This window comes from Acipenser ruthenus, chromosome 10, assembly GCF_902713425.1.
Source record: "Acipenser ruthenus chromosome 10, fAciRut3.2 maternal haplotype, whole genome shotgun sequence".
In the NCBI taxonomy this organism is placed as follows: domain Eukaryota; kingdom Metazoa; phylum Chordata; class Actinopteri; order Acipenseriformes; family Acipenseridae; genus Acipenser; species Acipenser ruthenus.
The window spans coordinates 52,513,385-52,534,704 of record NC_081198.1 but is presented as its reverse complement, the minus strand read 5'-3'; the positions used below and the strand labels follow the sequence as shown (position 1 = coordinate 52,534,704).

The following is a 21,320-nucleotide window of genomic DNA, read 5'->3' as shown; positions in this document are numbered from 1 at the left end:
CAGGAACGGCTATTTATTACCAAGTAAATAGTTTCGTTCTGTGGCAGCAGTGATTATTTCAGTCATTCTAATGAAATGGATCTGATCTGGAGTCTGGCAGGTGAAACACCACAACTAGATTTCTTTGCAGCTTCTCCATCATTTTTATGGTTCCCAGCCTCGCTCTGTCTGAATGTTTGTTTGTTTGTTTGTTTGTTTGATTTGATTCTTTCTATTTCTCTCTCCCAGGAAAAGTGTAACAGTGATGGGTGTAAAGGTCAGCGCTCTTGTTGGTATTGTGACAACTGATGGATAAACCAAGTAATAGAATAAGATCACCTGTTACCCTCCATAGATACTGCAAGGAGAGTGTAGCTTACAGGCTTTAGAGCAGGTACAATGGAAAACCATCACAACTGTCTGTTCTGTTGAGTTGTAGTCAGACTCACTCACTCACAATCAAAGAGGTCCAGACAGCTGGGGGTTGTGGTAGCTCTGAATAGATTGTGATATCGGGTGAATCAACTCTACACTTTGCTCAAAACAGTAAACTTCCCAACGTTTCAGTATGTTTAACAGACCTTCATCAAGGGAAAGTGTATTTGAAAACAAGGAGGTACTTAAAGACATTGGATGTCATGGCAACTTCACTCATTTATTTCTATATAACTCTGTTAATGTGATTGTGATGTCATTAACCACATACTGTAATTGATGAGAAAGTGTGTATGCAGATGGAAAAAAGTGTGTGTGTGTTTGTTCAGGTGGAGAGTGTCCGTGTGCGTGTATGAGAGGGGGTTGTAGATCAGGAAGTTGAGCATTGGCGCACAAATTGGGGCAGTTCAAAGTTCTTCAGGATTAGAAATCAAAAACATGATCAGGTCAACATGATCATTTGGTTTGATGCAAACTGTGCTCGCTAGGTTAGGTAGCAGGACATGCATTCAATGTTTTCTGTGCTGATTGAATCCAGCCGGCCCCAGTCTCCTGCTATAAAAACATCTGGAGCTGACTGAGAGGTTTCAATCCCAGGCCTGCCCCTGAGGTCGCAGCAGTGACCGCTTGCTGATGGAGTCCAGGGTTGGGGAGCTGTCGGGAGGCAGGATTAATAACAGTTGGTGTAAGACCTGCCCGCTTCTTACATCCAGCCAACACTGTTTTTATTGGCCTTCACCTTTTGCTTTTCCCATTGCAATTAACTCTGCAAGGGCATGACATTTTTGGATTGTTAATCCAAAACCCGTTGTTATGAAATATAGAACCTTTGTGTTATGAAATATAGAACCTTTGTGTTATGGAATCTAGAACCCTTGTGTTATGGAATATAGAACACTTTTAAAGCCTATATATATATAAATGTAATTCTTCGACTCTTTATAGCAACTTGTAAAAACTGAACCAAGTGGCATTTTCTTTTGTTTTCGTTTTTAGTTTTATTTATTTTTAATTCTAGATAATTATATATATATATATATATATATATATATATATATATATATATATATATATATATATATATACAAAAATAAGTCCAAGTCTATTACTATTATTTTAATGTATGAATTGCTTAAAAAATATCCATGGCTGTTAAAGACATTTGCCCTCTCTTCTTCGTTCCAATATTCAAATGTTTAAGTTTTAACTCACTCAAGTTGTATCCCAGTATCTCTCTGTTCAGTCTTAATTAACGCTGTAATGAAAAGTTTATAGCAGACCAGCAGCTGAATGCGTGGACAGAATTCCCCATGGCTTTGGCTCGCAGTCCCCGCCACATGTGGGCCAAAAATCACCCATTTACATGGAAATCTGTGGCAGCAAATGAGAATTAAGACTAGATTAACTGAAGCCTAAAGTCATTCTAGAAACCCGTCTCCCCACAGTTCTCTTGTGTAGTTCTTCACACAATGCGTTTGCAATTCCAGCCTGGCTGGCTTCATCGCCAGGAATTAATCCCAAGTCTAAACATGGGAGATAACTTTGTTCAATCTTGGATTCATGGAGGGAGCGCTTTCTGAACTTGTTTAGTGAATAACGCACACATGTCCCAACAGAACCCTGGATGTCTTCCACCAATTCAAGCACGTCCTCCAGTGAGGTTCACCCGGCCGGCTGAAGTTCGTTATCTTTGTTTTTTGATTGTTTCTAAAGTGTTGGTCGATAACTGTTCTTCAAAGCCTTCGCAGGTCGTTATTCTAATGCTTCAAAGAATTGAGAATGGATTAGACTTGTACTAATTATCTATCTTCCTTTGTGCAGTAATTCTATCCCAGATAGAGACTGTGTGCTCAGTATATATGTACAAAAGACTGAGTGTTTTTAAAGGTCTGTAGAGCTGTAACCAAGGGATTGTACATTCAATTGGGTATTTCTCTTTTCTTTTTGTTTTGTTATTTCTCTTTTCTTTTTGTTTTGTTAAGGAACATTCTGTTTATCAACTTCAATCTTTTGAATTGAAACGATACAATGAAAGTAATGGAAGCTGACAGCACCAGGATTGGGGGTGCCTGGAGCAATGCTTGTAGCAGCATGCCAGACCCTTTAGATTAGCTTAGCATGGGGGAGGGGCTGACCCTGGATCAGTCAAAGAAACCATAACGGAGGCCACTGGCAAAACAATAGCAGTCAGATTCTGGAGCAGCAAATTACCACTAGAAAGCAATACAAGTCTTACAAGAAAGCCTGGATGGAGAGCCATATAAAACATAGTGGTCAAAGAAAGCAAGCAAGCAGCGGTGTTTGGAGATTGTACTTGCTTCTGCTGTTGGGACAGTGTCTGATTCTCCTTTTTAGACCAATCCTGTTTCCATTAAAAACAGTGCATCTGGTATTGTCAAACTGTGGCACTGGCAGTATTAATCAAGTTGTGTTTGTTACAACGCCACCCTTACTCGTATCATTGACACTGCTGCCCCGCTTACAACCAGAACTGTCAAGAAAGATCGAAAACTGCCCATGGTACACCCTCGAACTCCGAGTGCTTAAGTCTGCCTGCCGCAAGCTTGAGCGCAAGTGGAGGTCGTCACAGTAAACCCAATGTTCTCTTAAGACCATTGACCAAATCCTACATCCAGCCACCGACAGATCCGTCTCCTGTCCATCCTCCTCTCTTACTTGTCATGATTTCTCCTCTTTCTTTCGGATCAAAATCGTCAATATCTATTCTACGCTGTCACACCACAAACCCAGTTTACTGCTTGACCACCTTGACGCTCCTCCAGTTGCCCCTCCTGCCCTCTCCTCCTTCTCTCCTCTCTCCGTTGCTGATGTTTCCAGCTTACTGCCACGTGCCCCCTGGACCCCTGGCCGACTAACCTTGTCCGTCTCTCTGCTTCTCATCTTGCTCCCTCCATTATGCACACTCTCAACCTGTCCCTGGACTCTGGCTCGGTTCCTGCTTCCCTTCAGCTTGCCCAAGTTACACCGGTACTCAAAAAACCCTCCCTCGACCCGGCTGACTTATCTAATTTCCGTCCCATCTGCAATCTCCCTTTTTTCTCAAAAACTCTCGAAAGGGCTGTAGCCAGTCAGCTGATGAAACATCTCATGGATAACAATCTGCTTGAATCTCTATAGTCTGGTTTCCGGCCACATCACAGTACTGAAACTGCTCTGCTCCAGATTGTGAATGATCTTCTGCTTCCTGCTCCCTCTGTGCTTGTCCTCCTTGACCTAACAGCTGCTTTTGACACCATAGATCATGGGATTCTTCTTGACCGCCTTCAGAAGTATGCTGGAAGCTCTGGAACCTGTCTCTCTTGGATGTCCTCTTACCTATCTGGACGCATGCAGTCTCTTTTTTCTGTGCTGGCCGCAGTGACGTTGCAAACCTAGTCACTTGAGCTGGATTATCTACATGCTTCCCTTGAGTCACCTCCTCTGCCAACACAGCCTCATGTTTCACTCCCATGCTGATGACACCCAGCTCTATTAAAACTTGACCCTGGTAGCCCCTCTGCCATGGTCCAGCTCTCGGCTTGCATTCAAGATATTGAGGCCTGGATGTCGGCCAATTTTCTTCAGCTGAATACTAGCAAATCTGAACTCCTAGTATGATCTAAAACTCAACTTAAGAATCTCAATATAGCTGCCCTGAACCTCAGAAACTGTCTGCTGCTGCTGCCTTCCCCACAGTACAAAGCCTTGGTGTACTTCTTGACAGCAACCTCTCCTTTGATGCCCACATCTCCTCCGTGGTCAAATCTTCCTTCTACCATCTTTGAAACATCTCCAAAGTCCGTCCCTACCTTTTCCCTCCCGGATGCGGAGATACTTTGTCATGCATTTGTCTCCTCTCGACTCGACTACTGCAACTCTCTATATGGCGGTCTCCCGGCATGCACCATAAACCGACTGCAGCTAGTCCAGAATGCCGCTGACAGGATCCTTATCAGATGTAAAAACAGCCCCCGTCTTGCCCAGCTGCACTGGCTACCTGTAAAGTTCCGGATTATTTTCAAAACTCTCCTGCTCACCTACAATGCCCTTCATCACACAGGTCCCGAGTACCTCCTCAACCTGCTGACCCGATGTCCCTGACAGCAAGCTGAGGTCCTCCGACACTGGCCTGCTTGTTATCCCCAAGCAAAAGTGCACCACAATTGGAGAATGCTCGTTAGCTTTATGGCTCCTACTCTCTCTCTCCCAGCTTTGGTGTGTGATGCTCCTACCGTCGCTCGCTTTAAAATCAACTCTCAAGACCCACCTGTCCCCTCTTGCTTTCCATGCTCTTTAAACCTGATATCTGCTATTAGCTGCTGTGTTGCTGCTACTATTTCATGTATTATGCTATTATCATATATTATGCACTTTCCACTGTATTTAATGTATTACGCATTTTTTTTGTTTCACTGTATCATATATTATGCATGTCTCTGTATTTAAGGTATTATAGATTTTCTTGTTGTTACTGCATCTTGTAAAGCGCTTTGTGATGGTGGTCCTCTATGAAAGGTGCTATATAAAATAAAGATTGATTTAGTGATTCAATTCTGCGGATTTGCTGTACTACTTGAGCTTTTCGGGAACGTTTTTCACAGTCTTGGGCTCTTGTGAAGTTCTCCTAAAACATTTCAATAACTGTGTCAATGCCAGAGTGTTTCTGCAGCTCAATGTATTGAGTGGCTCACACTGGGGCTCAACGTTCCAAGCTGGTGCTTCAATTGAGTTCCGGAACTAAGAAGACAATGATGATGAAACAACTGCTTCCAGAACGCTTCCAGAACATTATTTCAGACTGACTGTTGGGTTTTTTTATTTATGGGAGTTTGAGATTGTTATGTTAATTGGTCGATAATTCCTTATTTTAGGTTGTCAAGACATAAGGTTCAAAAACATACAATTCCCTGAGATGTTGGCAAGAGTCACTGTTTCCATGTGACGTTTCAGTGTGACCTATTCACAGCCATTCTAGCACATTGTTCATAAAAATACCAGCCATTGAAGCGAGCTTTCTAAAGGCACATTGTGACACCGGGTGTCAAAATGTCAAAAATCTCTTGGAGTGTGTGCAGCCCACATCTGCACAGCAATCCCAGTGAAAGGGGCTTGGATTATATTGCTCTATTCCCAAATAGACTTTTGTGAGACTTTGTGAAGTATTGAGAGAAATTCTGCATGGTAAATTAATGATGACCATTTCTGCCAGCAGTCTGAATGAATGCCAGTGGAGTCAATAGGTGGCTGGAGAAAAAGTTAACGGTCATTATAAGAGAGAGTGTGTGTTTGTGAGGTTGGGGAGGGAAGTCTGTCTGTCTGCCTCACTCCTCCCTCCCTCCCTCTCTGCGCTTCAGATTAGGGGTGGGACAGAGTCTCCTGTTGAAAAGAACCTGGATCTCTCTCCCCCCCCCCCCCCCCCCCCACACACACAGATGGAGTAACACATTGTGGAGTCTCTCACAGAGGCTGAAAGTCTGTGCAGTAAAGTACAATCCTAGAAAGCTATTCACGAAATATGCAGTGCAGGTAAAAAGCATAATTATGATGATTATTATTGATTTATAATTTTTTTTCTAGTTTGTTTTTATTTATTTTTATTTATTTATTTATTTATTTATTTTGTTAGGTTTGGGTTTTGCAGTGTAAGTTTCTGAGTTGCTATTCAGTTTTGTAGTGTGTGTTTGTGTGTGTGTGTGTGTGTGTGTGTGTGTGAGATTTTGAATCCAGTACATCGAGAGGGAAAGACTTGGCGCTACTCTGGTTAGCTCTTAATATTTAACATTTAGAATTGTGCTGTTGTGTTTTTTAGATGATTTTCTTGGGGGGGGGGGGGGGGGGGAGGGATTTATTATGTGTTTGTGTGTTTATTAGCAGTACAATGTTAGTGTGTGTAGCTGGAGAAAAATCACTGAAAAAGCAAAGAAGAATCTACATTGTGAGATTTAGCCGTACTGTTCTCTAGTTTACCAGCATAACCCTTTTTTATTCTTGTTCAGCTTGGTCTGGGGTGCAGCGGAACTCGAAATTCATGTTTGCAAAACAATGTATCTGATTTAGAAACCTATATAAACTAGAACAGCTGTTGAGCGTTTCTTGCCAACATGCAGACTGTGTCGTCCCTGCACAGGTGTGTGCTTAGTATTCAGGTTGCATTAGTGATAATGATGGGGTCTAGCAAGGCAAGTGTGCTGCTGATTAACAGACTGTCGTCCCTGCGCAGGTGTGTGCTTACTATTCAGATTGCATTAGCGATAATGACTGGGTCTAGCAAGGCAAGTGTGCTGCTGATTAATAGACACTTATATTCCTGCCTTGGTTTTTTAATCATCCACTTGTGATTTTTTTTTCTCCCATTTTAATGAGCTGAGCAATCAAAAATAATTAGCTTGGGTGAGTTTCTACTGATGAAGAAAAAAGGAAAACTTGCTTGAGTTTAAGGGAGAACTTCTCTTTTGCTGTCCCAAATACATACGTGATTTAAAAAAAAAAAAACTAATAAGCCTCAGCATGTAGCCATTATTTTAAAATGCCTTTTCTGTTCCAGAATACCTGATCTATGACCAGCAGTCCCTGGTGGATTATTGAATTTAATCAGGTTATCTAATTGATTCAGATGAGAACTGCATTAAGGTATAATGGGGTAGACTCCTTTGGGTTTCAGAAGAACAGCCATCCATCTTAAGGTACAGCTCCTTATTTTAAAAAACATATTTTTTGCCATTACCTGTTTATGGCCCAAACAGAAGGAATGCAAGTGAACTGACACCTTTCTCTTACGCAACCATAAAATTAAGTCGATTTCCACCCTGGGGACTCGAGCAACTGCAGCTTTAGAATTGAAATGTGCTGGGTGTGTGTGGAATGCAGGGCTAGTGGATATTTGAGTTGTGGGGATGGGATCAGGAGCTGGGTTCATGTCATGTCATGTGATTTGAGTTGTGGGGATGGGATCAGGAGCTGGGTTCATGTCATGTGATTTGAGTTGTGGGATGGGATCAGGAGCTGGGTTAATGTCATGTCATGTGATTTGAGTTGTGGGGATGGGATCAGGAGCTGGGTTCATGTCATGTGATTTGAGTTGTGGGGATGGGATCAGGAGCTGGGTTCATGTCATGTCATGTGATTTGAGTTGTGGGGATGGGATCAGGAGCTGGGTTCATGTCATGTGATTTGAGTTGTGGGGATGGGATCAGGAGCTGGGTTCATGTCATGTGATTTGAGTTGTGGGGATGGGATCAGGAGCTGGGTTCATGTCATGTCATGTGATTTGAGTTGTGGGGATGGGATCAGGAGCTGGGTTCATGTCATGTGATTTGAGTTGTGGGAATGGGATCAGGAGCTGGGTTCATGTCGTGTGATTTGAGTTGTGGGATGGGATCAGGAGCTGGGTTCATGTCATGTGATTTGAGTTGTGGGGATGGGATCAGGAGCTGGGTTCATGTCATGTGATTTGAGTTGTGGGATGGGATCAGGAGCTGGGTTCTCTTCATGTGATTTGAGTTGTGGGGATGGGATCAGGAGCTGGGTTCTCTTCATGTGATTTGAGTTGTGGGGATGGGATCAGGAGCTGGGTTCATGTCATGTCATGTGATTTGAGTTGTGGGAATGGGATCAGGAGCTGGGTTCACGTCATGTGATTTGAGTTGTGGGGATGGGATCAGGAGCTGGGTTCTCTCATGTGATTTGAGTTGTGGGAATGGGATCAGGAGCTGGGTTCATGTCATGTGATTTGAGTTGTTGGGATGGGATCAGGAGCTGGGTTCATGTCGTGTGATTTGAGTTGTTGGGATGGGATCAGGAGCTGGGTTCATGTCGTGTGATTTGAGTTGTGGGGATGGGATCAGGAGCTGGGTTCATGTCGTGTGATTTGAGTTGTTGGGATGGGATCAGGAGCTGGGTTCATGTCATGTGATTTGAGTTGTGGGATGGATCACATATATAAACTAGAACTATTAAGTGAAGCAGCCAGATGGCAGGAAAGCTTTCATTTATTTGCGCTAAGCATTTCATATGAAAAGGGCGATGCAGTCATACACATGTCTGTGCTGTTTGGAGTGATGAGAGGCGTTCGACAGGACCTGGATCTACCTGGCTGAAGCTGTTTCATTTCAGTTTCTGGTCATATCATACAGCTTGTTACTGATGTATTCTGTACAGGGTGTTTGTGGGTATCACTGTGGTGGTTAGGCTCAGGGTGTGTTAGTTTTGTGGGTATCACTGTGGTGGTTAGGCTCAGGGTGTGTTTAGTTTTGTGGGTATCACTGTGGTGGTTAGGCTCAGGATGTGTTTAGTTTTGTGGGTATCACTGTGGTGGTTAGGCTCAGGGTGTGTTTAGTTTTGTGGGTATCACTGTGGTGGTTAGGCTCAGGATGTGTTTAGTTTTGTGGGTATCACTGTGGTGGTTAGGCTCAGGACGTGTTTAGTTTTGTGGGTATCACTGTGGTGGTTAGGCTCAGGATGTGTTTAGTTTTGTGGGTATCACTGTGGTGGTTAGGCTCAGGGTGTGTTTAGTTTTGTGGGTATCACTGTGGTGGTTAGGCTCAGGATGTGTTTAGTTTTGTGGGTATCACTGTGGTGGTTAGGCTCAGGATGTGTTTAGTTTTGTGGGTATCACTGTGGTGGTTAGGCTCAGGGTGTGTTTAGTTTTGTGGGTATCACTGTGGTGGTTAGGCTCAGGGTGTGTTTAGTTTTGTGGGTATCACTGTGGTGGTTAGGCTCAGGATGTGTTTAGTTTTGTGGGTATCACTGTGGTGGTTAGGCTCAGGATGTGTTTAGTTTTGTGGGTATCACTGTGGTGGTTAGGCTCAGGGTGTGTTTAGTTTTGTGGGTATCACTGTGGTGGTTAGGCTCAGGACGTGTTTAGTTTTGGCAGGCCTCCATCGTGTTCACTGTGGATCAGCCTGTAACCATGAGCACAACATTGAGGATTCACTTTCTGCCCTAGAGCCCCACCAATCGAAATCTCTATCTAAAACAGTGTGTGTCGTGGACTGCTTTCTAGAATGCTGCAGTACATATTGTGCTGTCTATGCATGTGTACGTCTGGGGAAAAAATACAAAATAAAAAAAAATGTTGATGAATTCATTTTGAAAGCCTACGTGTAATTTTGCGGCAGATGTCCACAGTATTTTTTTTTGTTTGTTTGTTGTTTTTGTTTCCTCAGGTGTCTCCCCAGGGCCTACCTTGGCAGCTAGTTGACTGGACGGCCCTTTCACCATGGCTGTGTCACGGCTGGAGGCCGTGTCCCTGTCTATGCCTGGTCTTCTCCTTTTCCTGAGCATTCATCTCGCTGCCTCCCAGCATCCCCTTCCATCTCCCGACGAGGAGTGTTCCAGGAGAGTCCACCCCGTCGTCTCCTACCAGGGTGAGGGCAGCAAGCCTGCTAACTAACATGGGCTGACTGCAAACCCAAGCACATGTCAGTCATGGCCTGGCAATCCGGGCTGGCTGTGCAGTTTAACAATGACAGGTTCTGAAGTCACTGCTGCAGTTCATCTCTCATTCATGACAAATAGAACAGTGCCATGCAGCGGAGTTAAATAAATGCTGAAAACAAACATTAATGATACTGCCAGGCAAAGCTGTTTTAGAAGGGGACTTTTTCGACCTGAAAAAAGAAACAAGGGCCAGGGGTCACAAATGGAGATTAGATAAAGGGGCATTCAGAACAGAAAATAGGAGGCACTTTTTTACACAGAGAACTGAGGGTCTGGAACCAACTCCCCAGTAATGTTGGTGAAGCTGACACCCTGGGATCCTTCAAGAAGCTGCTTGATGAGATTCTGGGATCAATATGCTACTAATAACCAAACAAGCAAGATGGGCCGAATGGCCTCCTGTCATATGTAAACTTTCTTATGTTCTTTAAGTGTACAAAGTTTTTTATAACATTAATCCTGTAGAGAGCGCTTGACGAGACCACTGGGTATATGCTGGTCTCAAAAGTGCTATCCCAGGGGTATACGAAGTATAGATTTCATCACAATGTGTCCTTTGTGCAACAGTACTGTCTATTATCAACAAGAAATAGGAAGCCTGCTGTGGTTTCACATCCTCTTGTTTTTATTTCTATTCTCCTCAGTAAGACGAAACAGGTGTTGTGCATTCTGCATGTTGTCAAGGAGTTCTGTTTCCTTACTCCTCCCTGTCCCTCTCACGGTACCCTGAGGCTTGCTATAGTGTGCCAGCCACCATCCATCTCAGCGTTATCTGAACCACAACTGGGTCACTTTGACTGTGTGTTGGGCGCTCCACTGGGCATAACCAGCTGCCATGAGGCTGAGAGACTTGCCAGAAGTGATAGGAGCCTTCCAGGTGCTGTCATATCCTGTTTGTAGCATTGTCTTTGTATTACCATGGCCAGGGCATTGAAGCATAATATCGATGACTTTATATGACTGTTGGATTCTTATAAAAAACTAAATATTTTTGCTTAAACATGATTTAATTTTTTCATAGCGATTCTGTAACAGATCTGTAATACTGCATATCGTGCCGTTGACCAAATATACAGTTATATTTATCAATTCACCGCAAGACAATAGCAATGTACCTTGAGAGTTGGAAATAAAAATGCTTGGGAGCCAGGTTTGGCTGATAAAGAAGCACCAGTGAGTATGGTATATTAATACTTTCATTCATTTTTTGAGTGCTATTTCGACAGCATTTCTAATGAGATACAGTTGTTATCTCAATCTGTCCTTTTCCAAGATTAAAAAGGCTTGCCTCTTTATCCCTGGGAAGAAGTGCTGCAATAGATTTATATTCTTGAAAAAGTCTTCCTAAAGACTGCTAATTGGCAGGGGTAATGGGAACAGCTGGCACAAGTTCAAACCCAGTATGATTTAAATGATCTAATTAGCCAATGATAACAACGCTAATGCTTTTGTAACATTGTATCTGATAAGGGGCTGCGTGGCGTGGCTTGGCAGTGAGATGGGACGCCGCTTGTTTGCTTGTGGGTTGATTTGTTATCTGTGACGATCCCTCCATTGGATGGCCTCTTTGATTATTTCTTGGGGACGCTGGTCACTTTCGCATTGGCATTGTAGCAGGCTGTCCTTTCCATGCTGGCAGGCTGCCTCTTAGAGAGGCTAAGGGTTTACATGGGTTTGGAAAGTGAGGTCCGTCTTGCTCCTAGAGAAAGTACTCTTCTTCTCCCAGGGCAGGCTTGTTAAACTGTGTGCATGCAAACACTTGCCCAAGCTGTGCCTGCTTGAAAGAAAGCCTCCCTCGTGGCATTGCTGGAAGACGGATCGTGTTGTGAGTTCATGGAAGATGAGAGTGCGTTCCAGGCAGTAGTGCAAGCCCTTTGAAGTCCTATATTATTGAGCTCCTACCTGTAGTAAAGATCAGACACGGTGAGTGAATCGTAATCAGTGCTGTGTACTCACTGCTGTCATTAGCATGAGGAGATGCCGGGTCATGGAACCAGATGCAGGATTGTAAGCCTCTCCAGCTGTGCTGCTTGCGCAGGCATTGGTACATTTGCACTGTAAGATGAAACATGCCATGCCTCCAGGAATGCTTCAGCTGGTCCACCTCCGTGAAGCTGTGTGTGGGGCCGGCGTGTTCACAGCCTCACAGCTTCCTATACCAGCACTGGAGCTCCAGGGCTAAGATTTGTCATTACAATTCTGCAGTTGATTCCTTAGCCTGTTTTCATAATGTACTCTGTAATAATCAGATACAACCCAGGGACCCAAGGCCTTGAGAAACTCGTATTAGCAAATGTACCGTTCCATAAGCAGCAGGCATGAAAGCACACATTTCAATCTACTTGTGCATGTTGGGTTAATTGTGCAGGACTACTGCATTAGGAGACTGCCTTCTTTTCAGAATAGATTTTCTGTACAATCTGTGATGTTTGGGGAAATTCTAAATAAATAATGTGAACGTTTCAACTTACTATTGTAGTTCAGACCTACACTTAATTTGTTGCTTTTCTGTAGTGAATGCACCATTTGCCATTTTTTCTTTTACTGTAGCACTTCTGCTGCATAGAGAATCTGTAAAAAAAACAAAAACAACTACAGTGTCCCCTGTAGTGGATCGAGATTAATTATGAACGAGATACTAGAAACTTAGAAAGGTGTACCAGTACACACATCTTCAATGTGATACAATCATGATGCAATTAACTTACAATCATGATGCAATCAACTTACAATCGTGATGCAATCAACTTACAATCGTGATGCAATCAACTTACAATCGTGATGCAATCAACTTACAATCGTGATGCAATCAACTTACAATCGTGATGCAAATGTTTGGTAAACAAATGTCAATGCATGACAAAGTCTTAATATACAGTATGTGGAAAGGGTATTTATTTAAAGGGGATTTAGTGTGACGGTGTAACTACTGTTAAACAGTTAACCGATAGAAATCAAATAGTTTAAACTGATTTTTTATTAAACGATATTTACATCCCTAATATATACAGTATATATAATTTATTCAGTCCAGCGACTTTAATTCAAATAAGTGTTTGTGAGAGTCCGCCAACCATTAAATATCTGTGCCCTCGGGAGCTGTTCAGTGGGTTTGTTGTATTGAACACAAAGCCTGTTTTAATTCTGTCCAGCGAGTAATAAAGGGTTATGATTTATTGGCCTGGAATTTGCACGAGGCACTCCGGCACCCCCCATCTTCAAGCAGAGCTGGTTACTAATGCATTGTTCTAGCTTCCCGTATTGATTAAATCTGCATTCTCATCCATCACATTGAAGATCAGCATGAAGCTCCCTTGGGCACGTTTTCATAGAGATTTCTATTCGTCTTTCTTGCATGCGATGTTGAACTGCATCCCAAGTTTTACAAAGTGCCGGGACTCCTGTGCATAATCAGCCCCTTGCACTTCGCAAAGTAAAATACCTCATAAATGCATACAATGCAAACCCTTAGTTCAAGGTCAGGTTACTGTCTGAGTGAAGGCAGACCTATTCTCCGTGGCTAGAGCATTCACACCATCACTTTGTTATCTTACAGGATTGAGCAGCACCTGCTAGTAGGCCTTAATCGGTTAAGTGAGTTCATGTCACTTCTGTGAGTTCAAAAAGTGAACAGAAATGCATTGAAAGTTTATAGAAATAGTGCTTGTGAAGCTAATACAGTTTATGTTGTCCGGGTTAGTGCTGGCCTCTGGCCACAGCTCCGGACGTGTTTAGCCATCTACTAATAACAATAAACAAGTAACAATTAGAGACAAACAAACAAAGCACTCCCGATACGTTTCACAACAATGGTCCTTCCAGGTCCTTCCTTAACCAGACCAAAGGAACCGATCACGTCACTTTGACCCCTATTTGTACCGTCATGCATGACCCCTTGGTAAACGATTGCAGCCGCTCCTCCAATCCATGGCTGCCACATCATTTCCCTTCCGGGTCGATGAGTTAGTGCACCGAAGCTCCACCACCTTTCTTGATGACCGACTTCCTTTTAACCCTGGGAATGAATTGTCAGGCCAAACAGTCCAGGGTACTCTGTTCCCGTTACTTAGCACCCTCACAGGTCGGAAGGGAGATTTACCACCAAGAATAATTGTCTTTCTGTCACATATCCCACCGCTCAGAGTGGAGCCGAAGGAACAAAGCTGACTGCTTTGGTTATGATATCACACTTTGAATTGCAAGGCTGCTTTGGTTATGATATCACACTTTGAATTGCAAGGCTGCTTTGGTTACGATATCACACTTTGAATTGCAAGGCTGCTTTGGTTACGATATCACACTTTGAATTGCAAGGCTGCTTTGGTTACGATGATTTCACTTTGAATTGCAAGGCTGCTTTGGTTACAATGATTTCACTTTGAATTGCAAGGCTGCTTTGGTTACGATGATTTCACTTTGAATTACAAAGCTGCTTTGGTTACGATGATTTCACTTTGAATTGCAAGGCTGCTTTGGTTACAATGATTTCACTTTGAATTGCAAGGCTGCTTTGGTTACGATGATTTCACTTTGAATTACAAAGCTGCTTTGGTTACGATGATTTCACTTTGAATTGCAAGGCTGCTTTGGTTCAGCGATGGCTCTTTCAGTCCATCCCCCCCCCCCACCCCCCACCTCCCATGAGTGTTGGTACATCCAAACACAGGAAAGCTGTGAGAAGCTCAATCTGTCTGATGGTTGTAACAAGATCAAAAACGCTTGGAATCATAACAGAATTGACTCCAACCATGTAAACCATGTGCTTCCTAGAAAACGGATTGCTGAGCATTTGTTGCTGTTTGCTTCAAAACACCTTGGTAACTCCTCTCTCTCTCTCTCTCTCTCTCTCTCTCTCGTCTCTTTTTTTTTCTTGCAGCGTTGAGGCCCTGGGTTTCTAGTTTCAGTTTTGCAGGAGTTCAGGACTACTCCCAACTAGCACTGGACATCAATAGAAATCAACTGATAGTAGGAGCGAGGTAATACAACACAAGGCTTTCAAACTTTAAAACACTGCAACTGCAATTTATTATAATAAATAAATAAATAAATAAACTTCATCTGTAGAAACGCATTGAAATGAGTTCCTTAAGGTTAATCAAACAGAATGTATTTATCACTAACCCGTATTCTTTTGCTTTTTATCTTACAGAAACTACCTCTTCAAACTGAGTCTCTTCAATATCTCGCTTATACAGGTATGCTCCGCTATGCATCTTCCCATATTTTATATTATTATTTTTAAACACTTTTTTTTTTCTATTGAGATTGATTTGTGCCCATATATCTTTCCAGAGAAGGGGGAAAGTGGTTTGATGTGTTATTGTGATAAGGAAAAAGTGTTGATTGGTACGGTGCCTGCATCAGGACCAGAGAGTGCATGTGCTTTGTGAGTTAGTGGAGAGTGCCAGAGCACTGCACCGTGAAGGAATGAAGCATGTGTTTTGAGCCATGACTGCTACTGGCCAAGTGAAAACACTGGGCAGAAATGCTGGCACCCTGTAGAGCTCAGCTCAGCAGTTTGCGGTGAAAGTCAAACTCATTCCTCTTATTTGCCGCCTTTTTCTTCTCATAAGGAAAGTTTGGAATGAGAATAAGCCATTTGACCCAGCAAGGCTCCAGGACTGTTTTATAATGTAGTTCCACCAGGCGTGTAAATCTGGGTCTGCTGGAGAGAATGCTGTATTGAATACACAGGAACTGTGATGTACTGCCTTCTCAGAGGAAAGGGCTTAAACACTCTGCAGTTTAGTATTGTGATGTACTGCCTTCTCAGAGGAAAGGGCTTAAACACTCTGCAGTTTAGTATTGAGATGTACTGCCTTCTCGGAGGAAAGGGCTTAAACACTCTGCAGTTTAGTAGGTCAGCTGGGAGCAGGGCTGGTTGGCTTTCTTGTTTCACTGTAGGTACGTTTTCATTTTAGTAACAGGACGTGTTACAGACTGAGTTATTGAGTGTGACACAGCCTGTTATAGGGTAATCATTTAATCACTATTCTGCAGAGGCTAAGGCTACAAGAGGACATTAAAGATTGATTATTCAAATGAATTGGAGCTGCAGAAAGTTTAACGCGTGCGTGTTCCGACGGCTTGAAAGCAGTATTATCATTCTGAGGGAAATCCGAATGATCTGACCTCTTCATTACCTCTTAATCTGACCAAGGTTGGTCCTGGTCAAGCTATTGGACTGGGAAAGATGAGACTGCTGGGAGAACTTCCTTCCTGCGTGATGTATAAGAGTTCAGGTGGTGGTCGTTTCCGCTTCGTTGATAATTACACATACAAGACGGGTGCTATTACACAGTAAGCCTACTGTTTCAAAACTAGCACCCTGATACGTAAAGTAAATACCGTTTCAATTACAAGTACTAAAAAAAGATGTGCTCCCAACCTGTATTTTGAATTGACTCTGACTTTGAAACAGTGTTGCTATTTTGAATGTATGTTTAAAACGGTACGTTGAAATAATAATGCTGCTGTAACTGTAGTGTTTGGTGCTGCGCTGTTCCTGAAGTTCAACTCCCCCATATTATTATTATTATTATTTATTTCTTAGCAGACGCCCTTATCCAGGGCGACTTACAATTGTTACAAGATGTCACATTATACATTATTTCACATTATACAGATATATGCTCTCTGCCTGAATAAGAGTGTGAAGGAATTCATGAAAAAGTGTGAGTGTGTTAGCACTGTACCGGAGTATGAAGAGCTGGACAGACTCCTGTACACTCCCGCACTCCCTCCCTCCTGCTAACGCTCCAGCACTGAACCCCAGGAATGTAAACACTGCAATCAGCACAGTGAGATTGATGTTGGCAAAGTGAATTCTTCCTACGGATGCAGTCTGTATTTCAAACTATTTCCAACACAGTGGTTGGCTATGGGAGCAGATTGAATGTATTATAATATCGGTGTCCTTTCCAGCAAGAAAAAGTGAATGACGAAGGCACCGTGACCAGTTAATTAGGGGCTTTCTGCACGGCACTGTGTTTCCTAGTTTTCTGTTTTAAATTTCAGTTTGGCTGGCCTGCGTGCTTTTCAACAGGTGACTGTTACTCACTGAATCTACGGCACGCACAGAAAACAAAACACAAATCCCTTGGAACGTTGGAGTGATTTATCTTTTTTTGCTTGTTAAAGATTGTATTTTGCTGGACCTCTTAAACTAAGCTTTCCTTCCTTTGGCTAAATAATCCTCCTCCTCTCTCCTCTCCCTCCTCCCCTCCTCTCCTCCTCTCTTCCCCTCTCCTCCTCTCTCCTCCCCTCCTCTCCTCCTCTCTTCCCCTCTCCTCCTCTCTCCTCTCCCTCCTCCCCTCCTCTCCTCCTCTCTTCCCCTCTCCTCCTCTCTCCTCTCCCTCCTCTCCTCCTCTCTTCCCCTCTCCTCCTCTCCCCCTTCCTCTGACCCATACCTTGTGTAGACAGGACTGGAGTGTTTTGGCTGAGTTGCTTTTCTTTCTTTTAAAAGGTACCCAGGTGTTGGCAGCCTGCAGGCTCTGGCACGCTCCGCTCAGTTTTTTAAAGTCATGGAGGAGATCCAGATGAAGACAATAGCGTGCGACTGAGAAAACAATCCGAGTAGGGTCAGAGGTTACCGCTCTTTCCAAAACAGCTGACCTCTGACCTGTCGGCTGTATCAAGCCTCCTTTGTAATGAGGGATACAAGCTCTGGGGTGTCTTTCTTTTTTTTGTTGTTTTTTAATAGTTAACTAGCAGATCAGAACATGAGCCTGATGTCATGGATTCTCCACCCCCCCCCCCCCCCCCCCCCCCAATATGTCTATAAAAGTAGGCATCTCAGAAAGCAAACATCCCCCACGTACATCGATCAGGGACTATCTACATTATTGATTATTGCAATATAACTTTGCTGTTTAGTGAAATAACTTTTGTTTTCTTACTAAGAATCGAAGGTGCAGAGGAGCTCCTCTCCAGGGGAAGTCTGAACAATTTAAACCAGGGACAGCTTTGACTGTCAGGCATAGCTGTGGGGTCTGTCTGTTTCTCACCAGCTGATAAAAACGTAGCCTCAGGGAGTGTAATGAGGAATCATTCACCATTCAACTGCATTACAATTAAACCCACCCTCCACCTCCTACCTCAGGATAATGGCCAGTAATTTCCTCACCTTCCCATCAATTAGAATGCATCTGAGGGCAGCTGCGTGACTCCAAAAGAAGTATATGAGGACAGATAATACTGTAGAAGTACATTTTAAAAGAGAACTTGGTAGTTAAATTCTGCAGCAGTGGAATGGAGGGAGCCTCTGGTAAATTGATTCTATTTTAATGTTTTTTCCATTGCTGGAAAAACAAAACAAAATAAAAAGCGTTTTTTTGAGCCCTCTTGTGTAGGGATCAGTGTTCCGGGGCAATGGGGAAAGCTATTGAGAGTCTTGTCACATCTATCAGGAGGAGGCTGAAAGGGAGCTTTGCCTCTCTGAATAGGAGACTCTGCTAAAGGACCAAACAGGGAGGGCTCGGGACCTTGAGAGGGGCCACAGGGATGGAGGGTCTCTCTGCTGCTGGAGGCGGGTCTGCTGCACTTTCATCAGCCTTTCATTTAAACAGGATTCTTTTAATGCAGATTTGTTGAGGGGTGCAGAAAAAGACAAGTCCATAATTATGCATATTAGTTTTTTTTTGAAGATTTGACAGTAAATTCCTTGAGTTGTACCTACTTGTTTCCAAGACATCTGGAATGTTCAACAAAACGCTTGGTTACCAAAAAACCCAAACAGTTGTTCTGTGTCAGAGTGGTGTGCTGTAGTGCCAGCCTGAGATGTGTGGCAATGCTGACCCTGCTACACACTCTTAAGCTACAAAGAAAAGCAGTCATAGGCATTTCTAGTTCCCGGTTGCTGCAGTGTTTTGCTGGAAAGCAAAGTTTAAAAGCATGCTGGCTTTCTGACTTGCAGAGCGTTTCATGTGTTTTTATGCTACAGTGTGCATTCTTGCTAACTTCAGAGTGTGGCGCTTGCACTATTCCAGAAGCTCTTATAGAGTTGCAGTGACCTGTATTTAATTGATTTTCATGTTGTTAAACCTGCTATTCTGACAAGTTGTTGGTGTTGTGAACTCAAATCTCAGGAGAAGTACGATAGGCTCAAAACAACGCTGGGCTCGGAGGGATATCCGTAGTTCTGTTAGAGGGGAGAAGAGGACCGTCATTTGCAATGAAGATGCACACGCACCAGTGGAATTAATGTACTGCTTCTTCCCAACGTCTTGAGACGGCTTTTAGCTGATCAAATCGTTAGCAAAGCCTTTTTATTTTCAAATATTGCTTCAGTGATGTATGTTTGGAGATTTGGTAAATGTGTGTCTTTTTAAATAGACAGATTCGACGTCCGCTCATTCTGGAGTCCGAGAATGCATATTCCTTCAGTTGCTATGTTTTAGGCAATGCTGTTTCAAGTTAAATAACTGTTTGTTGCCCCTATGTAACTAAGCTTGCATTGTCTGAGTTGAGGCAATCCGATGAGCACAACCCTAAGGTTGGCTCGGGTGAAGCCTGCTGAATGTGTGTGGGATCTGATAGCACTTTGGAGGGGGGGCTGGTGATGGTGATGAATGGGGGCTGACAGTGTTGCCAGAAAAGGAGAAGACAAATAGGCCCCGAGGAATTTGTGTTTGCTAAAAAAAAGAAGAAAAAAATAAGCAGCGTTGAATACTTGCAGTGTATCTGAGGGTGTGAAGAGAGTTCTGTTCAGATGGCAGGGCGCAGCACCATGTATAAAATGCATGGACTTCTATTTTACTACAGCTAAGTAAGGCAATCGATTTGGTTCATTTAACCTGTTCTGTGAAAAGAAAATCAGCCAGTTCAAATCCAAAGCCCCTGATTTTTTTTTTTTTTTTTGCCACTTGTGTCCGTGTGCTTTATTCTCATGTGCTCCCCGAGTCTGTGTGCTTTATTCTCATGTGCTCCCCGAGTCCGTGTGCTTTATTCTCATGTGATTCCCGAGTCCGTGTGCTTTATTCTCATATGCTCCCCGAGTCCGTGTGGTTGCCCTCTTTGGTGGATGTTAAGCTATTAAGTCAAGATCTTATTGCTGTGCCAGAGGGCAGATGACAACACTGTAAAAAATCCACTGCCAACTGCAGGAGCAGATGTGGGCATCTTGAACTATTGAAAGGGGGGGGGGGGGGGCGGGCAGGGGTCCAAGGATTTAGACGGACTTGAACTGCGAGACCCATGAGACAGAATGGAGTCCAGTGTGTCTGTGTGCTTCTAATACACTGATGTTTAATGGGACATGCACTCCTTTGCCAAGTTGTCTGCCTCTCTCTATACAGAACTAAGATGTGTGTTGCTTGGAGTTGCATCCATAATTAATGCAAGATAGCACTCTCTGGGGTATGGTGAAGGGGTGCCTTCAGTGCTATACTCCACTTCAATGATGACTTGCATTGACATGCAAATTCAGGCTGTTTCTCTCTGCTCACTGTCTGGTACAGGACCTCACACTTTAAACCATGGGCCACTTCTCTCCTGTTAGCAAGGTGAACAAACCACAATGAGAGTTAGTGTTAGTGTTAGGCTAGTGTTATTTGACTATACCGTCTTGCATGTTTCGTTAGATAACACTTTGAGGAGATAGTAGGCAAGTCGCAATGCAAAACAGACGGCATCACGTGTCTCTTGGTTTATTTTGGTTTCCTAGGCAACGGAATGGGGCTCAGACGAAGACACTAGGCGGTCCTGTCGAAGCAAAGGGAAGACGGAGGTAACGTGGAGCCTGCTCGGTTCTTAGACTCTGAACTTTGCTCTGTGTTTACGGGGCAAATGGTGGATTGAGGGAGGGTTGGGTGCACAGGCAGTTTTATATGGCAATTTAAATCCGCACTTTGAGTCTGGCATACACTTAGAAAACTTGTATTTGTTTAGCATGCCAGGCAAGTGTAGCCCTTCTCTCTGCTTCAACCTCTCACAGTTTGTTTGAGCATTTTCATTTCTTTGCTGGGATTGATTTTTAAAATTCCTTTTCATCCCAGATACTGAGAACAAAGCATTCCTTTGTAGTCTCTAACCTTAGGAAACACAATAAAAACAGAAACGAACCGCTCCGAAATGGCTTTGGTTGTATTATAGACTAGGGACTGCAGTAAGGGAAGACTGGACTTAGACTGCAGAACAGATAATCAGTTTGTTTAAAACTAAAACAACAAAATACTCTTTTTAATGACGAGGTTAGAGTGTGTAATAATTGAACTGTATTGTCTGCTAGTTATCATTGTGCACTGATAGTACATTCAGAAAGCAAGACTCCTGCTTCATTGCCTGTTCTGCATGATGCTCAGTGCTTTAACACATGTGAGCTTCATGGTGCACTGTGAAGTCCTGTGAAAGCCAACTTTCATTGTCATAAACCGTCACAAACCTGCCTTTCCACTGGTCTTCCCTGCAAACAGAGGAGGCCTGTATAGCTGTCACAGCTTCTTAACTCATTGTGGTGGCCTGCGCCATGC

The 21,320-nt window shown here is 43.3% G+C and overlaps 1 protein-coding gene across 1 annotated transcript in view; it reads left to right on the top strand.

Annotated features, from left to right (window-relative positions):
• LOC117412131 (semaphorin-5B-like) overlaps positions 1–21,320 on the top strand; it is a 78,444-nt gene that overhangs the window by 25,179 nt on the left and 31,945 nt on the right. Inside the window, 4 exon segments of the mRNA XM_059031335.1 lie at positions 9,579–9,779; positions 14,729–14,828; positions 15,002–15,047; positions 20,516–20,578. Coding sequence (XP_058887318.1) covers positions 9,632–9,779; positions 14,729–14,828; positions 15,002–15,047; positions 20,516–20,578 — 357 coding nt within the window. The 5' untranslated portion in view covers positions 9,579–9,631.